This window comes from Cucurbita moschata, unplaced genomic scaffold (assembly GCF_002738365.1).
Source record: "Cucurbita moschata cultivar Rifu unplaced genomic scaffold, Cmos_1.0 Cmo_Scf00005, whole genome shotgun sequence".
NCBI classification, from domain to species: domain Eukaryota; kingdom Viridiplantae; phylum Streptophyta; class Magnoliopsida; order Cucurbitales; family Cucurbitaceae; genus Cucurbita; species Cucurbita moschata.
Window position 1 is genome coordinate 2960259 of NW_019268521.1, and position 18214 is coordinate 2978472.

At 37.0% G+C, this 18214-nt stretch overlaps 3 protein-coding genes and 1 long non-coding RNA gene across 7 annotated transcripts; 2 read left to right on the forward strand and 2 right to left on the reverse strand.

Moving 5' to 3' along the window:
- The first annotated feature begins 558 nt into the window (after positions 1–558).
- Positions 559–4856, forward strand: LOC111443535. The gene is made up of 4 exons (XR_002710517.1): positions 559–946; positions 1211–1311; positions 3920–4000; positions 4727–4856. It is a non-coding gene; the product is annotated as an uncharacterized LOC111443535 (long non-coding RNA).
- Positions 4857–4880: 24 nt separating this feature from the next.
- Positions 4881–9031, forward strand: LOC111443527. Of its 3 annotated transcripts, XM_023081372.1 has the most exons (7): positions 5243–5335; positions 5464–5562; positions 5654–5748; positions 5830–5951; positions 7487–8059; positions 8440–8558; positions 8679–9031. In XM_023081372.1, exons 5-7 carry the CDS (start codon positions 7817–7819, stop codon positions 8827–8829), a joined length of 513 nt encoding a protein of 170 aa, XP_022937140.1. In that variant the 5' UTR covers positions 5243–5335; positions 5464–5562; positions 5654–5748; positions 5830–5951; positions 7487–7816; the 3' UTR covers positions 8830–9031. The 3 variants fall into 3 exon arrangements, with proteins under 3 accessions (XP_022937141.1, XP_022937140.1, XP_022937142.1); XM_023081373.1 differs by lacking the exons at positions 5243–5335; positions 5464–5562 and adding an exon at positions 4881–4945; XM_023081374.1 differs by lacking the exon at positions 5464–5562.
- Positions 9032–9093: 62 nt separating this feature from the next.
- LOC111443523 (UDP-galactose transporter 1-like) lies at positions 9094–13219 on the reverse strand. 2 transcript variants are annotated; one of them, XM_023081368.1, is made up of 6 exons: positions 13073–13218; positions 12730–12972; positions 12340–12589; positions 11997–12204; positions 9730–9961; positions 9094–9617 (listed from the first exon to the last, which is right to left on the reverse strand). In XM_023081368.1, the coding sequence occupies exons 2-6, from the start codon at positions 12838–12840 to the stop codon at positions 9387–9389; spliced, it is 1032 nt and encodes a 343-aa protein (XP_022937136.1). In that variant the 5' UTR covers positions 12841–12972; positions 13073–13218; the 3' UTR covers positions 9094–9386. The 2 variants fall into 2 exon arrangements, with proteins under 2 accessions (XP_022937136.1, XP_022937135.1); XM_023081367.1 differs by having other exon boundaries at positions 12730–13219.
- A 1102-nt stretch (positions 13220–14321) lies between these two features.
- LOC111443531 lies at positions 14322–17164 on the reverse strand. Its single transcript, XM_023081378.1, has 2 exons — positions 16785–17164; positions 14322–14527 (listed from the first exon to the last, which is right to left on the reverse strand). The coding sequence occupies exons 1-2, from the start codon at positions 17080–17082 to the stop codon at positions 14469–14471; spliced, it is 357 nt and encodes a 118-aa protein (XP_022937146.1). The 5' UTR covers positions 17083–17164; the 3' UTR covers positions 14322–14468.
- Between the last annotated feature and the right edge of the window lie 1050 nt (positions 17165–18214).

Here is an 18214-nt window from a genome sequence, read left to right on the forward strand (position 1 = left end):
TTATTTAAATCTAAGCTCGTGCTAGTTTAGATAAATAAGTGATAAGAAATTCCAACTTTAAGTGGAATCATGCTTGTAATCCCAGTAAGTTTAGGAGAATATAATATTAAAGAAGTGTTCATATGATTTGAAAACTCGACCAATCTAGACTATCAAACTCAAACTATAAAGGCACGATTGGATATATATATATATATATATATATATATATATATTATAATTTGAGTTGGATCAGTTCGTGGGTTGACATTTTTTTTGTCGGGTCAAATCGACCCATTTGAAAATAGGTTCAATCTAATCCCATTTTTAGAATTATTACAAAGATTAAGAATATTTAATGTTGGTAACTAATGTCACGAATATTTACGATATTAAATTAATGTAATATATAAAGGGAGTAAATATGTTTTGTACTAGTAATAATAAAAAAAATGAGGTGGAATTGGGGTGTCACTCAGGTTCGATCTCGGTCCAAATTGATTTACAATCTAATAAAAATCGACACGTGTCATAAGTATATAAATACATATAAAACAATCATCGTTAGCGCCGGAACAAACAAGCCGATTCCCTCCAAATTTAACTTCCCTTTTCCCACCCGAGGTTCCTGCTGTACTCCGGATCACGTTTCGTTACGAACAATGCTTAATCTCATTCTAAGAGATTCTCGACCCTAGCACCCACATTTCAGTAATCAGATCACTGACAATTAGGCGTAAATTCATGGACTGACCGGCTGAGCAATCGGGGAATGCGGCGGAAGTTGGCGCCACTGAGATCGTTAAACGGTTGCTCAGAAGTGTTCGCCGTCAAGAACAGGAGGAGAATGGAGTCGATCCTGAGAAGGAACAATTACGGTGAGGATGAGGAGTTATGCGGGAGTCGGAACAAGAAGAAAAGGAAGTCGAAGAGGAAGATGACGCCTCAGTCGAGAAGTTCGAAGAAGGTGAAGTGGATTTAATTGGATAAATTACTACTCTAATTTCTTCATGATTGTCGATAGGTCCGAGAATCGTTGTAGCATGAGTAGTTCAATTAGACAAAATTACTCGATGTTTGAGTTGCGAATTAGGAAAATGCTGGAATTAGGTCCTGAAATATGATATATGATATGTTTTTTTTCGGTAATTTCAAATTGGACTAGGTTTGCACCTTTAAATCAAACTATAGTCATCTCCAAGATGAAATAACTATGTTTTACAAACAGCAGGCGAAGGCAAAGCGAGCCATGAACATAAGAAAATTGTTCATTCTGAAGAGGCAACACCGACAATTCCCGACATGCGTCTGTAGGTAAAAATGATTAGAGAGGTCAGTTTATAGCCTTTTGTTGCTCTCTCACAAATTTAAGTTCCGCATGTCAATTGTGAACTTGTGTTCTATCAGTTGCTGTTCGTGTTTTCATGATGTGCTACTCGTTGAGATTTTAGTTTATATCTCGGTTTTGAAATTTCCACCCTTGAATTTGGAGTTTGTATATGAAGTGATTGTTGCATTTATCCTTGCTTTTTTTTTTTTTTTTTTTTTTAAAATCGAGGGTGATAATATTGATAATACCAAGCAGGATGATGAACTATCTCCAAACAGGAAAAATTGGACATTCACTGACAGAAAATATTGTAAATAATGGCCATACATTACAAAAAGCTTGTTCTTCAGTATTCGAAGGCTTGTTAACTCTTTAAGTTTAGGCGACCTTCCATATGTGTTGCCACCCTCCGATTCTTCTCCGAGCCCATGGATCATGATCCCATTGAGTAAGCACTCATCACTAGCCCAGTAGGGCCGAACTCAATAACTGTACGAGTCCATCAAAAAGTTTTTAGAATGTTTTATAGAAAGATTTAGCTATCTAGACATTTTGGAAATAGATATTTAGATATCTAGATATTTTAGGAATAAATTTAGAATATCTTAAAAAATAAGATAAGAAGATCACAAATATGCAAAAAATATGATAGAAGATCACAAATGTGTGGTCTACATTATCTAGCATCTACTGTAAATACCCTTCACCTCCACCAAGTTTTCACCCGATTTTCATCCAAGAAAAGAAAAGTGTAGTAGTGTCGTAGATAGTGTCTTGTAATATCCTTCACCTCCACGTTTAGCTACTTTCGAGTATTTGGTTGAATTTGCTACGTATTTGTGCCTAGTCATCTACACAACAAGTTTGACAAGAAAGCAGTCAAGTGTGTATTTGTTGGATATGACAATCAAAGAAAAGGGTGGAAGTGTTGTGATCCAACAAGTAGAAGATGCTACACTTCAAGAGATGTAGCTTTTGATGAAGCATTGAAGAAGAAAGTCTTACCATTCTCGAACAACATTGAAGAAATTCTACGACAGAAGACTGGAAGCAAGCTGCACACATTTATTCAAGTGTTGATGCGCTTGAAGATCCAAGTGACACTTGATGTTGGTGAGCGAGAAATGCTCAACTAAGCAAACTCGGTGAAAAGGAAATGACACCTCAACAACTTAGGTGGTCCTAAAGAATCCAAAAGGCAAATCGTAAGTATGTCAACGCAACTATTAGAGAAGACAAATGACCAATAAAATCCAAAAGTCAAATCCTAAGTACGTCAACGCAACTATTATAGAAGACGGATGACCAATATGGTACAGTGAATGAGTGTTAGTGTTGAGGGGGGATGTTAAAAGATTATCACTAGCCTAATAAGGTCAAACTCAATAATTTTACGAGTCTATTATCTAGAAGTTTTGAATGTTCTAAAAAGATTTAGATATCTAGATACTTCAGAAATAAATCTAGACCATATATAAATACCCTTCCACTCCACCAAGTTTTTCATCTAAGAAAAGAAAAATGTAGTAGTATCCTCTAAAGAGTGTCTTATAATCTCTTGGTCTTAATAAAGAGTATGAGTGTTTCCACAAAAGAGTTGTGGTCAATATTAAAGAGTTAATGTCAACTTTATGCAGGATGCTGACAAGGAAATAGTGCTCCATCACCTCCTAAAAAGTGCAGAAATGGTATATTTCATCCTGCATTCAAGTGTTTCTTTCTTTCTTTCTCTACTTTTGAAAGTTGAACTGTTTCAATTTAAATTTCACAAATTGTAACCTGCCGATGTCTATTTTTGAGCTTATCATCTACTTCTCGTGAATTATTATCAGGATGGTAACCTGAATAAAACACTTGGGTTTAGTGATTCTGCAGAAAGGCCAATTCTTGAGCATCAAAGTAGATTTCTTCAGGACAGGTTGTTACTAATTATGAATGATTAAGTTCTTTGATCTCTCTTCTTGTTCCTAGAGAACCATGACTTTTATTTACATTTACCCCCTTCCTCTCAAACGCTGCCTGCCTTAATTATGATATTGAAGTCTAACAGTTACGTATTTCTATTTTACACAACGATAAACTTTCTTAAAAGTTTAAAATTTTACATGTTGTTCTGTGTTGTGGGTTGAATTTTAGTATATTCCCCCATCTTTTCCTGCCATTTTCCTGCTTAATTTTATTGTGAACGTTTCTTTTTAACTACCGAGAGAATTAATTGATACGAGAGGTGGAAGAAGCATGCTAGGCAGAGCTGTTGACCATAATTTGAAAATGCTGCGAAGACTAATGGCTTCAGTGTATGATACCTACTGCAAATGTGTGCTCATTTCACTTATTCGTTTCACGATTATAATATTCCTCCATTTAAGGATATGGGATTTTAATATATCACTTGGTTCCTTTACTGCTCATTTAGTTGCTGCTGTCAGTTTATTACTTCCATTGACAAGCAAACTTGAAGTGTGGTCGATTCATAATTTACATGAGGAATTAGTAGTTTTAAACCTTCATAGTTCTGTAATGTCTTGCATTATATTATTGTTATTCGATTAATGCATCATTCATTCTTATGAATGGCTTCTTGCATTTCTAAATGTTTCAACATTTCAGTGGTAGTTTTCTATAGGTATCTTTGGTGTCTAAAGAGATGATAGCCTGAAGAATATTCTCCTCATCACGGGATCATCTGGGGTATGCAGAAACTCACTATTATCACCTGATCTATGTTTACGTTGTTTAGATTTTGTACTTTTCATTGAAACAATGTGTCTTGTCTATGCAGTTTCTTCTTTTTAGTCTTGATGATATCTTAAAATTAAGTTGAAGCTGGTTTTGTGAAACTCTGTTGGGTTGTTTTTGTTCATCGTTGTAAATACAAGTAAATAAATCATTCTTTTGGCCGTTGTATGTTTCTTTGCCATTTTATTCCACCTCCACATCTCTTCTGAATATTTGCTACTTGTATGGTGTTAGATGGCTATGAAGGCAACTGAAAATTTGTTTTGAGGTGCAGCTGTGCCATATTTTTAGTGGAATTCGTCTTTAATTCTTGCAAATTATCATATTAGAATGGCATATATTCTCGAATATCAAATAGTTTTTGTTTTTATTTTTTTTATTGTTCATTTGTCCTATGAGTTGAATGTTTACTTGAGGAATATTTGTTATCTAGGAAAGACTAATTGAGTATGAGTTTGCTGAGTGTTTTTATTCTATATGCCAATTTATCTACTCAAAATTTGCCAACTTTGCACTGTTTCTAGTTTGCTTGGAGTCTGGACTACTCTTTTTTTTTAAAAACTTTTGTTGTTGTTGCTTTTATGGATACAAAGAAATCAAGGGACTTCGATTGTTAATAACCACAGTGCTCTTTTGTTCAACCTTGATGGATGGTCTTTTTTGCAATGGATCCCTTAGTGCTGGTCTCCTCTACCTCCAGCGTGTGTAGTAACTCCATTTTTGATTGATGGATTATGAATATAAATATAAAGTATAAATATTGTTTCTTATTAAAAAAAAAAAAAAACTTGACTGTGTCTAATATATTCTTCTTCAGTTCAGTGCATCTGTCATTCAATCGGGAGCTGTTCTCGAGCAGATGATTGGAGAGGCTTTACAATCTCATCAGCTAAAATGGTTCGTTCTATTTAAATTTTGGCTTGGATTTCTCCATGTTATAATTTCTTTCTTGAACTTTATGGCATTGCTCGTTCTGCATGTGTTTGGTTACTCCTTGAAGAGAATGGTATTAGAAAGAAAAAAAAAAATTTAATTTCGTTGTCTGGTGAATCTGTATTGCTGATTTTTCCTTCAAAAAAGAGCATCAAATTGGGACATTGTGATATTACTGTAAAATTAGCTCTTTATCAAATTCTCCTTTTGGCTGGCCATAAATCTTTTTAATAGTGACTGAAAAGATGATTATATTATATGTCAGTAAAACATTTCCAGGGGTCGAAGAACAATTTTATTGGGAAGTGTTGTTCTCTTCAAGAGAGTACACCAGCCAAATGTTTAGCGACTAAGGTGATTGAACTCATCCCTTTATCAGACAATGATTCTAAAGATTACATTAAAGGTGTTGGAGAATTTGAATTCATCGAATCTGTAAGCACCAGCAACCAAGTTGAAGCTAAGCCTTTTAATTATTTTAGAGGACGTGGATATCATTTTTCTTGAGGATCCTGGTTTTGTTTCTGCAATTCAAGAGATTGTTGACACAGGAAAGGGACCCATAATTTTGACCAGCAATAGTAAGAGTGCTTACTTGTGGAATTGATTTCTTTTTGTAGGAATTTTACAGAATACAATGATTTATTCACTTGTTTTATCCTTGAACTATAGGTAGCAGTCCTGTTCTCCCTAATACTTTTGGATAGGCTACAGGTCTTTTTTATACGACCACCATCAACGGAGATACTCGGCCATTTCTATATAAGGTGCGTGCTTCTGGCTCATCTACTACTAATGACATATAACTTAATTTCCACTCTGTTGATTCGTTATTGGTTCCCTTTCAGATTTGTGTTGCTGAAGGAGTCAGCAACCAACCATTCTTAAGGTATTATTCATTGTTGCCACAAAGAGATACGGAAAACCATTGTGTTTCTTCAGTTCAGGTGCCAGGGTAAAAGATTTAGAGGTCAGTCATGCTTTCAAAACTCACAACAAACTTTGACGTTAATATTTTGATTTGACACCATGCACTTCAAAATGGCCACAATTGGAATGTTTGTTTGGTGTTCGTTTGACTCTAAATTTGGTGAGGTTACATCTATATTAATGTGAACTTTGTCAACCCTAGTCTAGACTTTCCCACCCACGGAAGTAAGAGGAAAGCCTTCAAAGCAGATGACATAAACCCTTTGTTTTAGTCGGGCAATGATGAACATTTTATGCTGAATTTGTTTTTGGTTTTTTTGTTCAACTCTAGAGCCACTTGTCAAAACTCGTGACAAAACTTTGACTTTCAAAGTTATGGCTTGGAGATCCACTTCGACCTTCATTGAGGTCATCTCTAATACTCTTGATAGGAATGTCGCTCTATTCTTGCTTGCGCTTGAGTTTGGCGATTTTGCTCACTTTTTTTGGTGTGTTAGATGATGCATTGTCTTCTTTGGTCATACATTACCGACACTTGCATGCCACCACAACTTTTGTACACCGTGTGAGTCAAAAATTACTTTTTTCTAGTATGATTGTGACTTAACCCACAAAAATGGGTGCAGTCAAACATGCCCCCACTATTACTCTCTTGAAAAATACTTCTTAGTAGACCATTACTCACGATTTGGTTGGCATGTGGGTTGCCATTGTGAAATGAGTGGTTTCTATGTATTTATTTAGATAATCTCTTTTAACTTTAAAAAATGTTTAATAGATTTTCATTTCAATTTTACTTGATAGATTTTCAAACTTTCATTTCAATTTTACCTAATAGATTTTTGACATTTGGTTTTTCTTTTTTTAAATTTGGTTTATTATATAAAAATTTTAATTTTAATTATAAAATTTCAATTTTGTTTAAAAGAAAATGTTTAAAAAAAATATCTAAGTTATAAGACTAAATTTGTAATTGAATTTTGTTTGAATTAGTTATCAGCAAAATTGGCCTAAATTGAACTCTAGAGTGTATGCCTTCTTGTTGTAGCTAACTTAGTCAAAATCAATGTTATCTCATTGATTCTAAAAGTTAAAAGGACCTCTTACTTTCTTTCATAAATAGGTTAGGGGTGTGGGAAGGTGGAAAATGAAAGAAATTTGTAGTTTAACCAATGCATTTCATATCTGCCATGCATGTCAAGCTCTTCTTGAATCTGGACTGAAAATTTTGATGAACAAAAAATCCGCCCTTTGCATTAATGCCTGTCGGTGTATTAAGAAAAAGTTCCAATAAAATTAGGCTTTTCAAAAAGTAGGCCTAGTCGTGTCCTGACGGAACTCCCCAACCATTTCTTTCAATGAGAATTGGCCATTTTTTACCCTGTTAGTTCATCTCTTTGAAAGACCTTTCCCTTCCCTTCCCATCCCTAATAAAGCTTTCTTGGTAATGATAAGATTTTTGAAACGATTAGCAAAAGATGCAAGATGGTTACAGTAGAGAGAGTCTTCCCTGTCACCATCAAAATAGCCAGTTTGCGGGGTACGGTACTCTTCTTATTTGCATCGATGTTTCAGGTAATCTGTAAAAGCCACCCACCATCAGCTTCAGTGACTCCCGTGACTCAAAAAAAAGTTCTAAATCATGGCTTTGTATTTATCACTCTGTCCCATCTCAACCCCATTCCATTCCAACTCTCCTTCTTTCTCTCTCTCTCTCTCCTAAAAGTAAAAAACTAAAGATTCTATATAACCAACCAACTACCATCTTCCTAGTGAAAAAAGGGGTTCAATTTTTAAGGCAACCAAAGGTGAAAGAGAGGCTTGAAAGAGGTGGGGTTTGAGTTTTACCCTACTACAAGAAAAGTTGGCTGGCTGGCAGCAAAAGAAGCTTTAAACTGAGCGACAATGGAAGGGTTTGAGAAGTACGGTAATAAGAAGAGGGTGATGGTTGTGGTAGATCATACATCGCAGTCCAAGCATGCTATGATGTGGGCTCTAACCCATGTGGCCAATAATGGTGATTTCCTCACTCTTCTTCACGTTGTTTCTCACTCAAACAAGCTCCTCTCTGAAACGCCTTCTCATTCTTCTTCCTCGTCATTTCTTGCCAACTCTCTTGGCTACCTCTGCAAAGCTTCTAGACCTGAGGTATATAACTTCTGTTTTTGATCCTTTAGTTAGCCTTTAATTTGCATTTTCATCTTTAGACTGAATATATGAAGTAGGAAGGTTTTGGATGAACTATTATATATCCTCCTAGTCCTAGTGCTTAATGGGTTTTACCTGGATTTTCTATCCTTGGTTTCCCCTCCAATGCATGTGTTAATAAATGAAATGAAGGGTAAAAGAAAGCATAGTGGCTACTAGCTAGCCCTTTCCTAGTGCTCCCTCATCATCCAGATTCGAGGGCCATTTGTAAATGACAAAGGAAAGGGGAAATCGAGGTGGAACCATCTTTTTAAGTATTACATCAGTGCGGTGTTGGGTTCTGTGGGTGACTTTTTCTTATTTCTGGTGCAAAATTTCAGGTGGAAGTTGAAGCACTGGTGATACAAGGCCCGAAACTAGAGACAATTTTGAGCCAAGTGAAGAAGCTTGAGGCATCTGTTTTGGTGGTGCCCCAGAAAAAGCCTTCTCTGTTTGGATGGTGGGTACCAACCCATTCATTATCTTATCTTGGCCCTTTTTTCATCCAAAAAAACAAAAGCAGTAAAAAGTATGAATGATCATGAATACTAACCTGGTCGACATGGTCATTTCCTTGCAGCTTCTGTGGGACCAGCAGCTCAGAGCAGCTTGTGGAACAGTGCATCAGCCATGCCGATTGCTGTACAATTGGAGTTAGAAAACAGAGCAATGGCATGGGAGGTTACCTTATCAACACCAGGTGGCAGAAGAACTTCTGGCTTCTTGCTTAGTTGTCTCTAATCTTACCTTAACCCTGTAACTAAACGTTAGATAAGCTAGATGACCTTAGAACACTCCATCAAAGTTGGAATGATCCGAACTTGATCCGAACTTCAGATCTTTCAGGCTAACAAAATTTAATAATTCATCCATTCAGATGAACTTGAAAACTGTGTTGAGTCCCAAGCAATAGAGCAAGTTCAGCATCAGAAATCTGGGAATAGTTTTATGTTTTGGTTGCAGAATTTGAATGGAAAGCAAGCTTAAGAACAAAATTGATTGGAACTCTTAACAATAATTGCCTCTATAATCACAGATACGTGGGATAACTAGCAAAGGAAGAGGTAATATCAGTCTCTCATTGATATGCTAAAGCTACAAACAACGATATATGTGGCAGGGAGATAAAAAGATAGAGTTATGATGAAGAAAAAAAAATCGAAGTTCGCCTAAAGCAGGTGGACAGAACGAACAAGCCCCAGTATTCTGCTTTTTTTGTATTTTTTAGTACTCCTTTTCTCTACTACCCGTGTGCCAACTACCAAGACTTCAACCGCAACGAAACCAATTAGACCGTATCATCCAATTTATCATTTACAAGGGGGAGCAGCTCCATCCGACTCCGAGGGGTCCGAGGTGTTCTAGGGGTTCGAGGGGTTCCGGGTGGCTGCTGTGAGATAAGATGTCTTACATAGCCATAGAATGTACAACCCAGAAGTGTAATTGCACATCCAACTGCATTAAGCATTGAAATCGGGTTTCGAAATATCGACCATGAAACAAGAACAGCAACAGCTACCTGAGCAAAATGCAAATTCAAATGAACGCATTAGGAAATTTGTGTAGGGAGAATGCAATTATAATGGTCTTTAAGATTAACATCCATGGAAATTGGATCAAGCAGATCTTACCTTTAGGTTTCCAGCAACATTGAACGTCACAGCAGTGGTAGAATGAATCACATAAAATATGGAGAAGTTAAGACAGAAAGCCATCACCCCAGAGCTGAAAATGATGATGAGTGACGAGGAAATTGACTCGTGAGTGTGAAGCCAATCGAGAACACCGTTACCTTCAAGGAGCATTGCAGGTACTGCCAAGATCATGGTCGCGAACGGCGCCATGTAATACACTGTATTTATGCTGGTGTGTCCAAAAGAAAACAAACACCAAAGATCCAACATTATTAGCAAAACATATATGAAACAACAGAAGAACAAAGAACCAATAACACAGATGATTATTCGTTGGATGGTAGAGAATCAATGGAAAATGAAAACCAGTAAGGGTTCGGGGAAAAGAGGGTTTCATTGGAAAAGATTTAAAAGTTCAATCACTATATATTAAATAAAGATCAACTACTGATAACTGAACCATGTCATATTATAATATACGTCGGAGGAAGAAGCCATTTCATTTAACCATCAATGCCATGTATGCATATCACGTACATAATTGAAGCCATTCAAATGTTCATGTTTATAAGGATTGTATTTATAAAATCAAGATTACAAACAAGAAGACTGAATAATATCAATCGTACTAAATTAAATGCAACACCTAATGAAAATACTTGTAAAAAAACAGTAAATTTTTAATGATTCAACGTTCGATATTAAAAACATTGAAAGAAAATTCAACACTACATGTATTCGTTCAATTATGTGATCTTAAAAGGCATCCATAATTGGTTCCGTTGTTATTCTCATAATTTTGAGTCCTGTTGTGAAGGAGGCCAAAACGTGCCACAGTGTGAGAACGCATGCAACTTAGAAGAAAAGGATTGTAATAAATTGTATTGTAATACGAGTGACTGATGAGTATCAAAATGTCAACCATTGGTGGGGGTGGACATATGACACAATACCTAACTAAGGTAGTCGTTCTTCCCATTATAAGAATCCAGCACCAAGAATATCATTCATCAGTAGCTGAAGGTTACTATTTTACGTTACAACGAAAAGAGAAGGATGCGAGAAAGGGAACCAACAGCACGGCATTTTGATAACATTGACAGGAGTCGATAGAAAATCAAAAAGGTTGAATTGCTAAAGAGAGAATAATACAGACTGCAGCAAAGAACAAATTACTAGTAATGGCAGAATTGATCTTCAGAGATGGTAATGTTCTCTTTACAGATCCAAAAAGAACAAAAAACAGTGAGAGAAAAGGCTGCTGGATGAAAGCAAATGTAACTGCCCAAGCTCACTTCTGGCAGATATTTCTTTGAGCTTTTCCTTTCGGGCTTCCCCTCAAGGTTTTTAAAACGTGCTTTAAACCTTGAGAGGAAGCCATTGAAGGGAAAGCCCAAAGATGATAATATCTGCTCACGGTGGCTTAGGCTGTTATAAATGGTATCAGAGCCAGACACTGGGCAGTGTGCCAGTGAGGACGTTGGGCCACCAAGGGGGGTGGATTGTGAGATCCCATATTGGTTGGAGAGGAAAACGAATTATAAGGGTGTGTAAACCTCTCCCTAGCAGACGCGTTCAAAAACCTTGAGAGGAAACCCAGAAGGAAAAGCTCAAAGAGAACAATATCTGCAAATCGTGGGCTTGGTCTATATTACAAATGGTATCAGAGCTAGACACCGAGTGGTGTGCCAGCGAGGACACTGAGCTCCTAAGGGGGGTGAGATCTCCCATCTGTTTGAGAGGGGAATGAAGCATCCCTTATAAGAGTGTGAAAACCTCTCCCTAGTAGATGCGTTTTAAAACCGTGAAGTTGAAGTTGGCCTCCAAGGGAGGACGGACAATATCTACAAGCGGTGGGCTTGGGCTGTTACAACTAAGAACAATGAAGAAAGTATATACTAATTCATTGGCTTGCACTGCTCTACCAATTCATTGTAGACTAGGGAACACTTTCAATATTTTTTCCAATTCATCCAACCAAAACTAACCACTGCTGCATACTTAAGAACACATTCTCTTTGGAAGTCTTTGCAGGGTTTTAATTTATACCTGACAGGGAATTAACTTTTCAGTATCTATGGTCCTACTAATTGCATGAACGATACTGAACACATATCAGATATCTGTTCCTTAAGGGTATTTCTTAATCGGGGTTTTTAAGCAACAGCTATCCATCTAAACCCATAAAAAGAATGCAACACCCAGGAATTCAGGATGAAACTTGAAATCCAAAATGAATTAACCACGCATAAGGGCAGTAGTACCTGTCAAACTTGTATCCATGCAATAAGGACTCAGCAAGGATGGTCTTTGTTGAGGTAGCCAAACAACCAAATAAGGCAGCACAGAACCCAAACATGTTAAAGCTCATCTCAGTCACAGAAGTAAGAAGAATTCCTCCAACAATGGGTATCAAAGCTGCCCATATTCTCCAGTCAAAGTACTTTCTCCATACAAGCCATTGTAAGACAACTGTTTACAACCAATTTAAGTCAAGAACAATGAATGTAACCACACAATTTTACATTGAAATTGCAAAAATCAAAGAAACTTAGAACAATGACAAAGAACAGATAATCACCAAACAATATAAATTCAAAAGCGTACCGGTTGTTGCAGGAGTGAAGGACTTTATTGTCTGCATGAAAGACACCGGAATATAACGCAAGCTCACATTCCCCAAAACTATGTTGATACAAAACACAAACGACATGGGGAATATCCTTCTCCACCGATCTTGAGGGTCAACAGAAATCAGCGGCTTAACTTTCAACACTTTAATCGCTATATACGCTCCAATGGCGGAGCAGATGAAGTGAATGCAAGACACTGTTAGAGGAAATTTAAAATCCAATTTCTGCAGAAAACAAACAGATCAAATTCACAACGACGCTAAACATCCAAGGAATAAAAACACGAATAAATTGAACTGGAAGCAACCGAATCGAGAAAGAACTAAACAAGAAATGGAAGAAAACAGCGGAAATTCAGCAATACCTGAAAGATCCACTTGTTCATGATAATGACGGTGACATTGAAACTCCACCATTGAAGAATCGCGAAGAGAGATCTAATGGTGCTCCACTGGCACAACCAAGCCTCCTCCATCTCTCTCGCTTCAGACCTCAGATGACCGAATGACCGACCGCAAAATCCCAATCAAACCGAAATTCCGATTTAACAAAAAACCTCCAACCTGAAATCGGAATTGGAAAACGCTCAATTGAGCGTAGTTGGGACCTGAGAAAATGGTTTAGCAGCTAGAAGTTAGAGTACATGAAACGGATGAATTTGAACCCGAAAAAAACGCAGAAGGCATGGCATCCGCCAAGGATCGTACTCGAAATTCTCTCACTAATTCATTGAAATCCTAAACACGCTTCAGTTTGTCACGTCTATGGCTTGAGCTTTCGTTTGTTCTAAGGGTCTCTGTGCTCATAAAAGAGAACGGCAAGCGCAAGGGCATGGCTATCGCTATGGCTATGGCTATGGCTATGGCTAATGGCTCTTGGCTTATATTCTCTCCTCCCTTTTACACGCACCAAAAGGCTTGGGGATTGTGGCTCCCACTTTACACGTGTCCATTACTAAAGAAGGTCAAACCGTCAACGACACGTTAGACGAATCTCAGCCGTTGGTTCCTTGTTTTTGACGGATCACAGAATTTGACGCATGTTTTTTTATAAAATTATTTCAATATTATCTCTCATTTTGATTAATTTTATTTATTTTTCGTTTCAATTCTAGTATTTTTTTTTTTCCCAATCCAATAATTAAAATGAAATAAATCTAAAATTTACTTATATTAGAATAAATATATTAAAAATAGTAGCAAATGATAAATAAAAGACAATAATTTAATAAACAAGAAAAATAAAATAATAGAAGCGTTTTGGAAGTTTTTAGGAACCGTCGAATATATTAATGCGATTTAATGAAACATTATTAGCAAATAAATGAACCGGAAAAACAAGGCTGTTACTTTTCCTTTCAATAATCAATTAATATATATATACACATTTATTAATCTCAAATAAATCGTACATAATAAATAAGATAGCACAATCTATAATGTATTAGGCGAAAACGCAACGCAATTCCGATGTGGGAATGCTAAAGAGCGCAATTTCATCACGGCTTCCCCACTTTTCAAACCTTTCCATTCATTCTTATTTATAGATATTGGCTATCTTTTGACCGTCGGATGGATGCATGCAATAAAAATATTTGACTTTAATTCAGGTTTGTCGATTTTTTTAATCTTTTTTTTTTAATATAATTTTTTATAATGCTTTTTCTTAAAAGGGTTTCACGTACACAACTCATTAATAGCAGCAATATCTATTTTTTTTACCAACAAAAAGAATTTACCACAAATTATCATAATGAAAATGTAAATAAGTAAAATATCAAAGCTAGAAGAAAATATAATATCTTCAATTTTACAAAAATAGATAAATAATCAATGTCTATATTAGTAATATTTTGATATTTTTCTTTAATAGTTGGTAAAAAATTGTAACGTATATAGAGCAAAATAGAACTTCTAAACTATTTTTGTATTATATTTTTCATTTTTTGATAATATATTATAAAATAGATGTAAAAGATTGTATCTTAGAGCTTTTGACCACAGTACTAAATAGCTGCTTTATTCTCGAGGGGTTAATGGCAAATGAACATGAACTTGGGAACAAAACTTCAGAAACTAGAGTCAACTAACTAATAAACTAAGATTAAACCATGAGTTTGGAGCCTTGTGAATTTGCATCTCCGGTTGCAGCTTGTTCTGCTCCTGTATCAGTCCATAAGGAATTGGATCAGTGTTGAAATCTATAGCTTATAGAACAGTGTTGAAAGATCCGACTATGATTTTGGACCGGTTTAGAATGGCTTTCTAAGTGTCGTTAAAAAGTCATTCCAAGTCGGTCTGGTCTTCTTTTCGTTATCGAGCTTGACAAAGCTCTTTCAAGAGTATTTGGTTCATATGTTCTAACACTTGAACTAAATAAGATGGATGGAATTTGACCTAAAATCTCAATTGAGACTTAAAACTGGTTATCATAGGTAATCGTTTTATGCATTACCAACATTGTTATGAATGGATTCAACAAGAAAAAAGGTAAGAGTTTTGCATCAAACATGCATTTGAATGGTTTTTTTTCATCCAGTCTATACTTGGGCTGACGATCCGTTTCTACTAAAAGCAGACATTTGAGTCATGTTAACATGATTACCAGTTCTGGAGTAAAGATCTTTATAACTCCACACAAGTTGTGAAATAAAAACTACAGTCATCGTCCACGGGGTATTATTATCACACGGTTGACGAAACTAAAACAAACTAAATCACGACTCGATGGTGGACTGGTTTCCTTGCTACCTAGAAACTTATCACTCTTAATTTGGAAACATAACCGACCCATAAAAACCGATCGTTTCTGCTGATTGGTGTGCCTTAACTAAATAGAATAGAGAGACTACAAGGAAGATGCCATGTCCATTGATGATTTTACAACCAAGTTGGTGCTCATTTATGTGGGAATCCAAAGGAAACACAAAGCCATTACTAGTTTTCTTCTCCTTGGGCAGAAAGGTTTGTGAAGCACTTTTCCTCTACATCAAATTTTTCGGTTTTTTGTTTCTCAACCAAGGATAGTCCAATGCAGCTTCGGTATGGAATCAATTCTAATGAAAAACAGTGATTCTAGGGAAGAATGCAGTCTAGGACTAAGAGTCACGATCTGATATTAACAGAGTTATAATAATAGGGAGAGATATGGGGAAGAAGTCTGAGATTTAGAGAAGTTCAATGTTCTTTTTTATTTTCCCCTTCCATCTCCTTTTGTGACTATTCTACCTTCGCAATTAACTTCAATTGGAGTGCCCTCTTTAAATTCCGAGCAGGAGAAATTACTTCGTTTTCCATATAAGCTTTTAAAGTATCTCCTTCCTATAACAGCCCAAGCCCAAGCCCACCGCTAACAAATATTGTCCTTTTCGGGCTTCTCCTCAAGGTTTTTTAAAATGCATCTGCTAGGGAGAGGTTTCCACACCCTTATAAAGAATGTTTCGTTCTCCTCCCCAACCGATGTAGGATCTCACAATCCACCTCCTTCGGGCCCAGCGTCCTACCTAACACTTGTTCCCTTCTCCAATCAATGTGGGACCCCCTAATTTACCCCCTTCACGGGGTAGCATCCTTGCTGGCACACCATCTCATGTCCACCCTCTTCGGGGCTCAGCCTCTTCGCTGGCAAATCACTCGGTGTCTGGCTCTGATACCATTTGTAACAGCCCAAGCCTACTGCTAGCAGGTATTGTCCTCTTGGAGCTTCCACTTTCGAGCTTTCCCTCAAAGTTTTAAAAAAGCGTCTCCTAGGGAGAGGTTTCCACACCCTTATAAAGAATGATTCGTTCTCCTCTCCCACCGATGTGGGATCTCACAAAATCACAGTTGAATAACCATGTTTTCTGGGTAAAGTTTTATGCATCTTATACTATCCACAAATTCTTCTCCTAATGACAAACAAGTATATAGTGGCTTTAGGCTTGACCGGATTTTGGTTCATTCTTTTATCTTAAATTTGGTCATCAATTACAGCATCCAATAATAGAACATTCAATTCTCAAACACTTATTTGCCTATAATGGTGATGACAACCATTCTCTTTAGATCCATAATCTTTTGGTTTTGGCTGCTAGTTCTTAGACAATTAGAATCAATGACAACCAAGAACGCGTTAATCCATTATGACAACATTGAACTTCAGAATTCGACAATGAGAAAAATCAGGCCAACAATGATAGATGAAGTGGTAATGGAAGCCAATAATTTTCCAAGGGAGTTTCAAGTGCTTGGAATGTCCCGACGACGAACTCAATTTCTAACACGAGTCCTATATGGATAAATCCTTGTACCATTTCCTTAAAAAACTAGCAAAAATTTCCAAATTCTACTAAACACACACACTTCCAACAGCAGAAAATCAAAAAAACAAAGAATAGATCAGAGAACAAGAGAGCGAAGAAAGAAGGAAGGCGTATATTACCGGACGGGGATACCGGAGCTTCGCCATAGATAGCTTTGATCCTGGCGAGAGGTACCAAAGCGGAATCTGTTGAGGCATCAGAGTATAGCTGTTGCTTCCAATCCCACATGGTTTTCTTCAGCGATTTATTGGAATTGAGAAGCGAATCTTTCTCAGCCTCCAGAGCTTCGATTTCCCGCTGCTGCTTGATTGATCTTGCGCTCAATGCGCCAAAGGAAATGACCAAACAGACGTTGATTAGGGTGTTGTTGTTGGTGGCGCTGGTTACAGTGCGAAGAAATTTGGTGGCCAAGTCCATTCTGCAGTGAAGATCGGGGAACCCTGAGGTTTTTCAGCCGCGTCGCCGTTGTCTTCCTCTTTTGGGGGAAGAAAGATCTTCGTGGGCTTTCTCGGCCCATAGTTGAAATGAATTGGGTCGTAAAGTGGGCTTACGGCCCACTACATTCCGTAGGCAGAGCACCTTAAGTAAATGACATTTTAGTCCTCCGAGAGATCTAACTATTTATGAAGTTTCTTCAAATAATAGGGACGAGGTTGTAATTTAATCTAGAATTTTTTTTTAAATTTTATATATGTTAATGGATGGAATTAAACTTAATTAAATACATTATTTTTAGCGGAAAGAATTGAAACCGATCCCTATACTCAAATTTATAGATTTAAATAATTATCGTAATTTTAATTTAAAATTTATATTGAAACTATTAATTTAGACATTTAAAAAAGTACATTTTCATGTGTATTTAACAAAAATATGAAACATAAACCTAATACAAAATGGATGGGAAAAAGCTTGAGGTTGGGTTTGTTTTTTGGAACCTGATCCAGTTCGGGTTGGGTTCGGGTTCGGGTTCGAAATTTAAATTATTGGGTCAACCCAACCCAACCCGAAAACTTTAAATAAAATAGACCCAAGCCCACGTCGCCAAAGCCCATGAATCATCGTCTACATCTGCTCCTGTCCCTAGCGAGTCTACACTCTCACTGACTCTCCCTGCTCTTTGACCGTGAGCCCGAGACTGTCTTGTAGTCTCACGCAACGTTCGTCTTTGACCTCATTTCACCACTACGTGACTCCAGACGTTGACGTCACTCGCCTCTTTATTTCTCCATTGGACTCTCTTCTCAATTCTCATTTCTCCGCTTGATCTCGTCTCTATGTTTCTCGTCGGACGTCGCCACCAATTGTCTCTCTGCTCAACGCTCCATTCCACTTCCATCGAACTTCTCCACTCGACGCTCCGTTGTTTCACAACCCGAACCCAACCCGAAAATAAAGAGTTGGGTTGTGAAAATTTTCGGGTTGAGTTGAGTTACCAATCCAATCAACCCAAACTTTTGTGTTGGTCCAAAAAACTCCCTGGCTCAACCCAACACAAACCATGTATACCCCTAATCACATCCCTCCCAACGAACATTCTAGTTTTTAC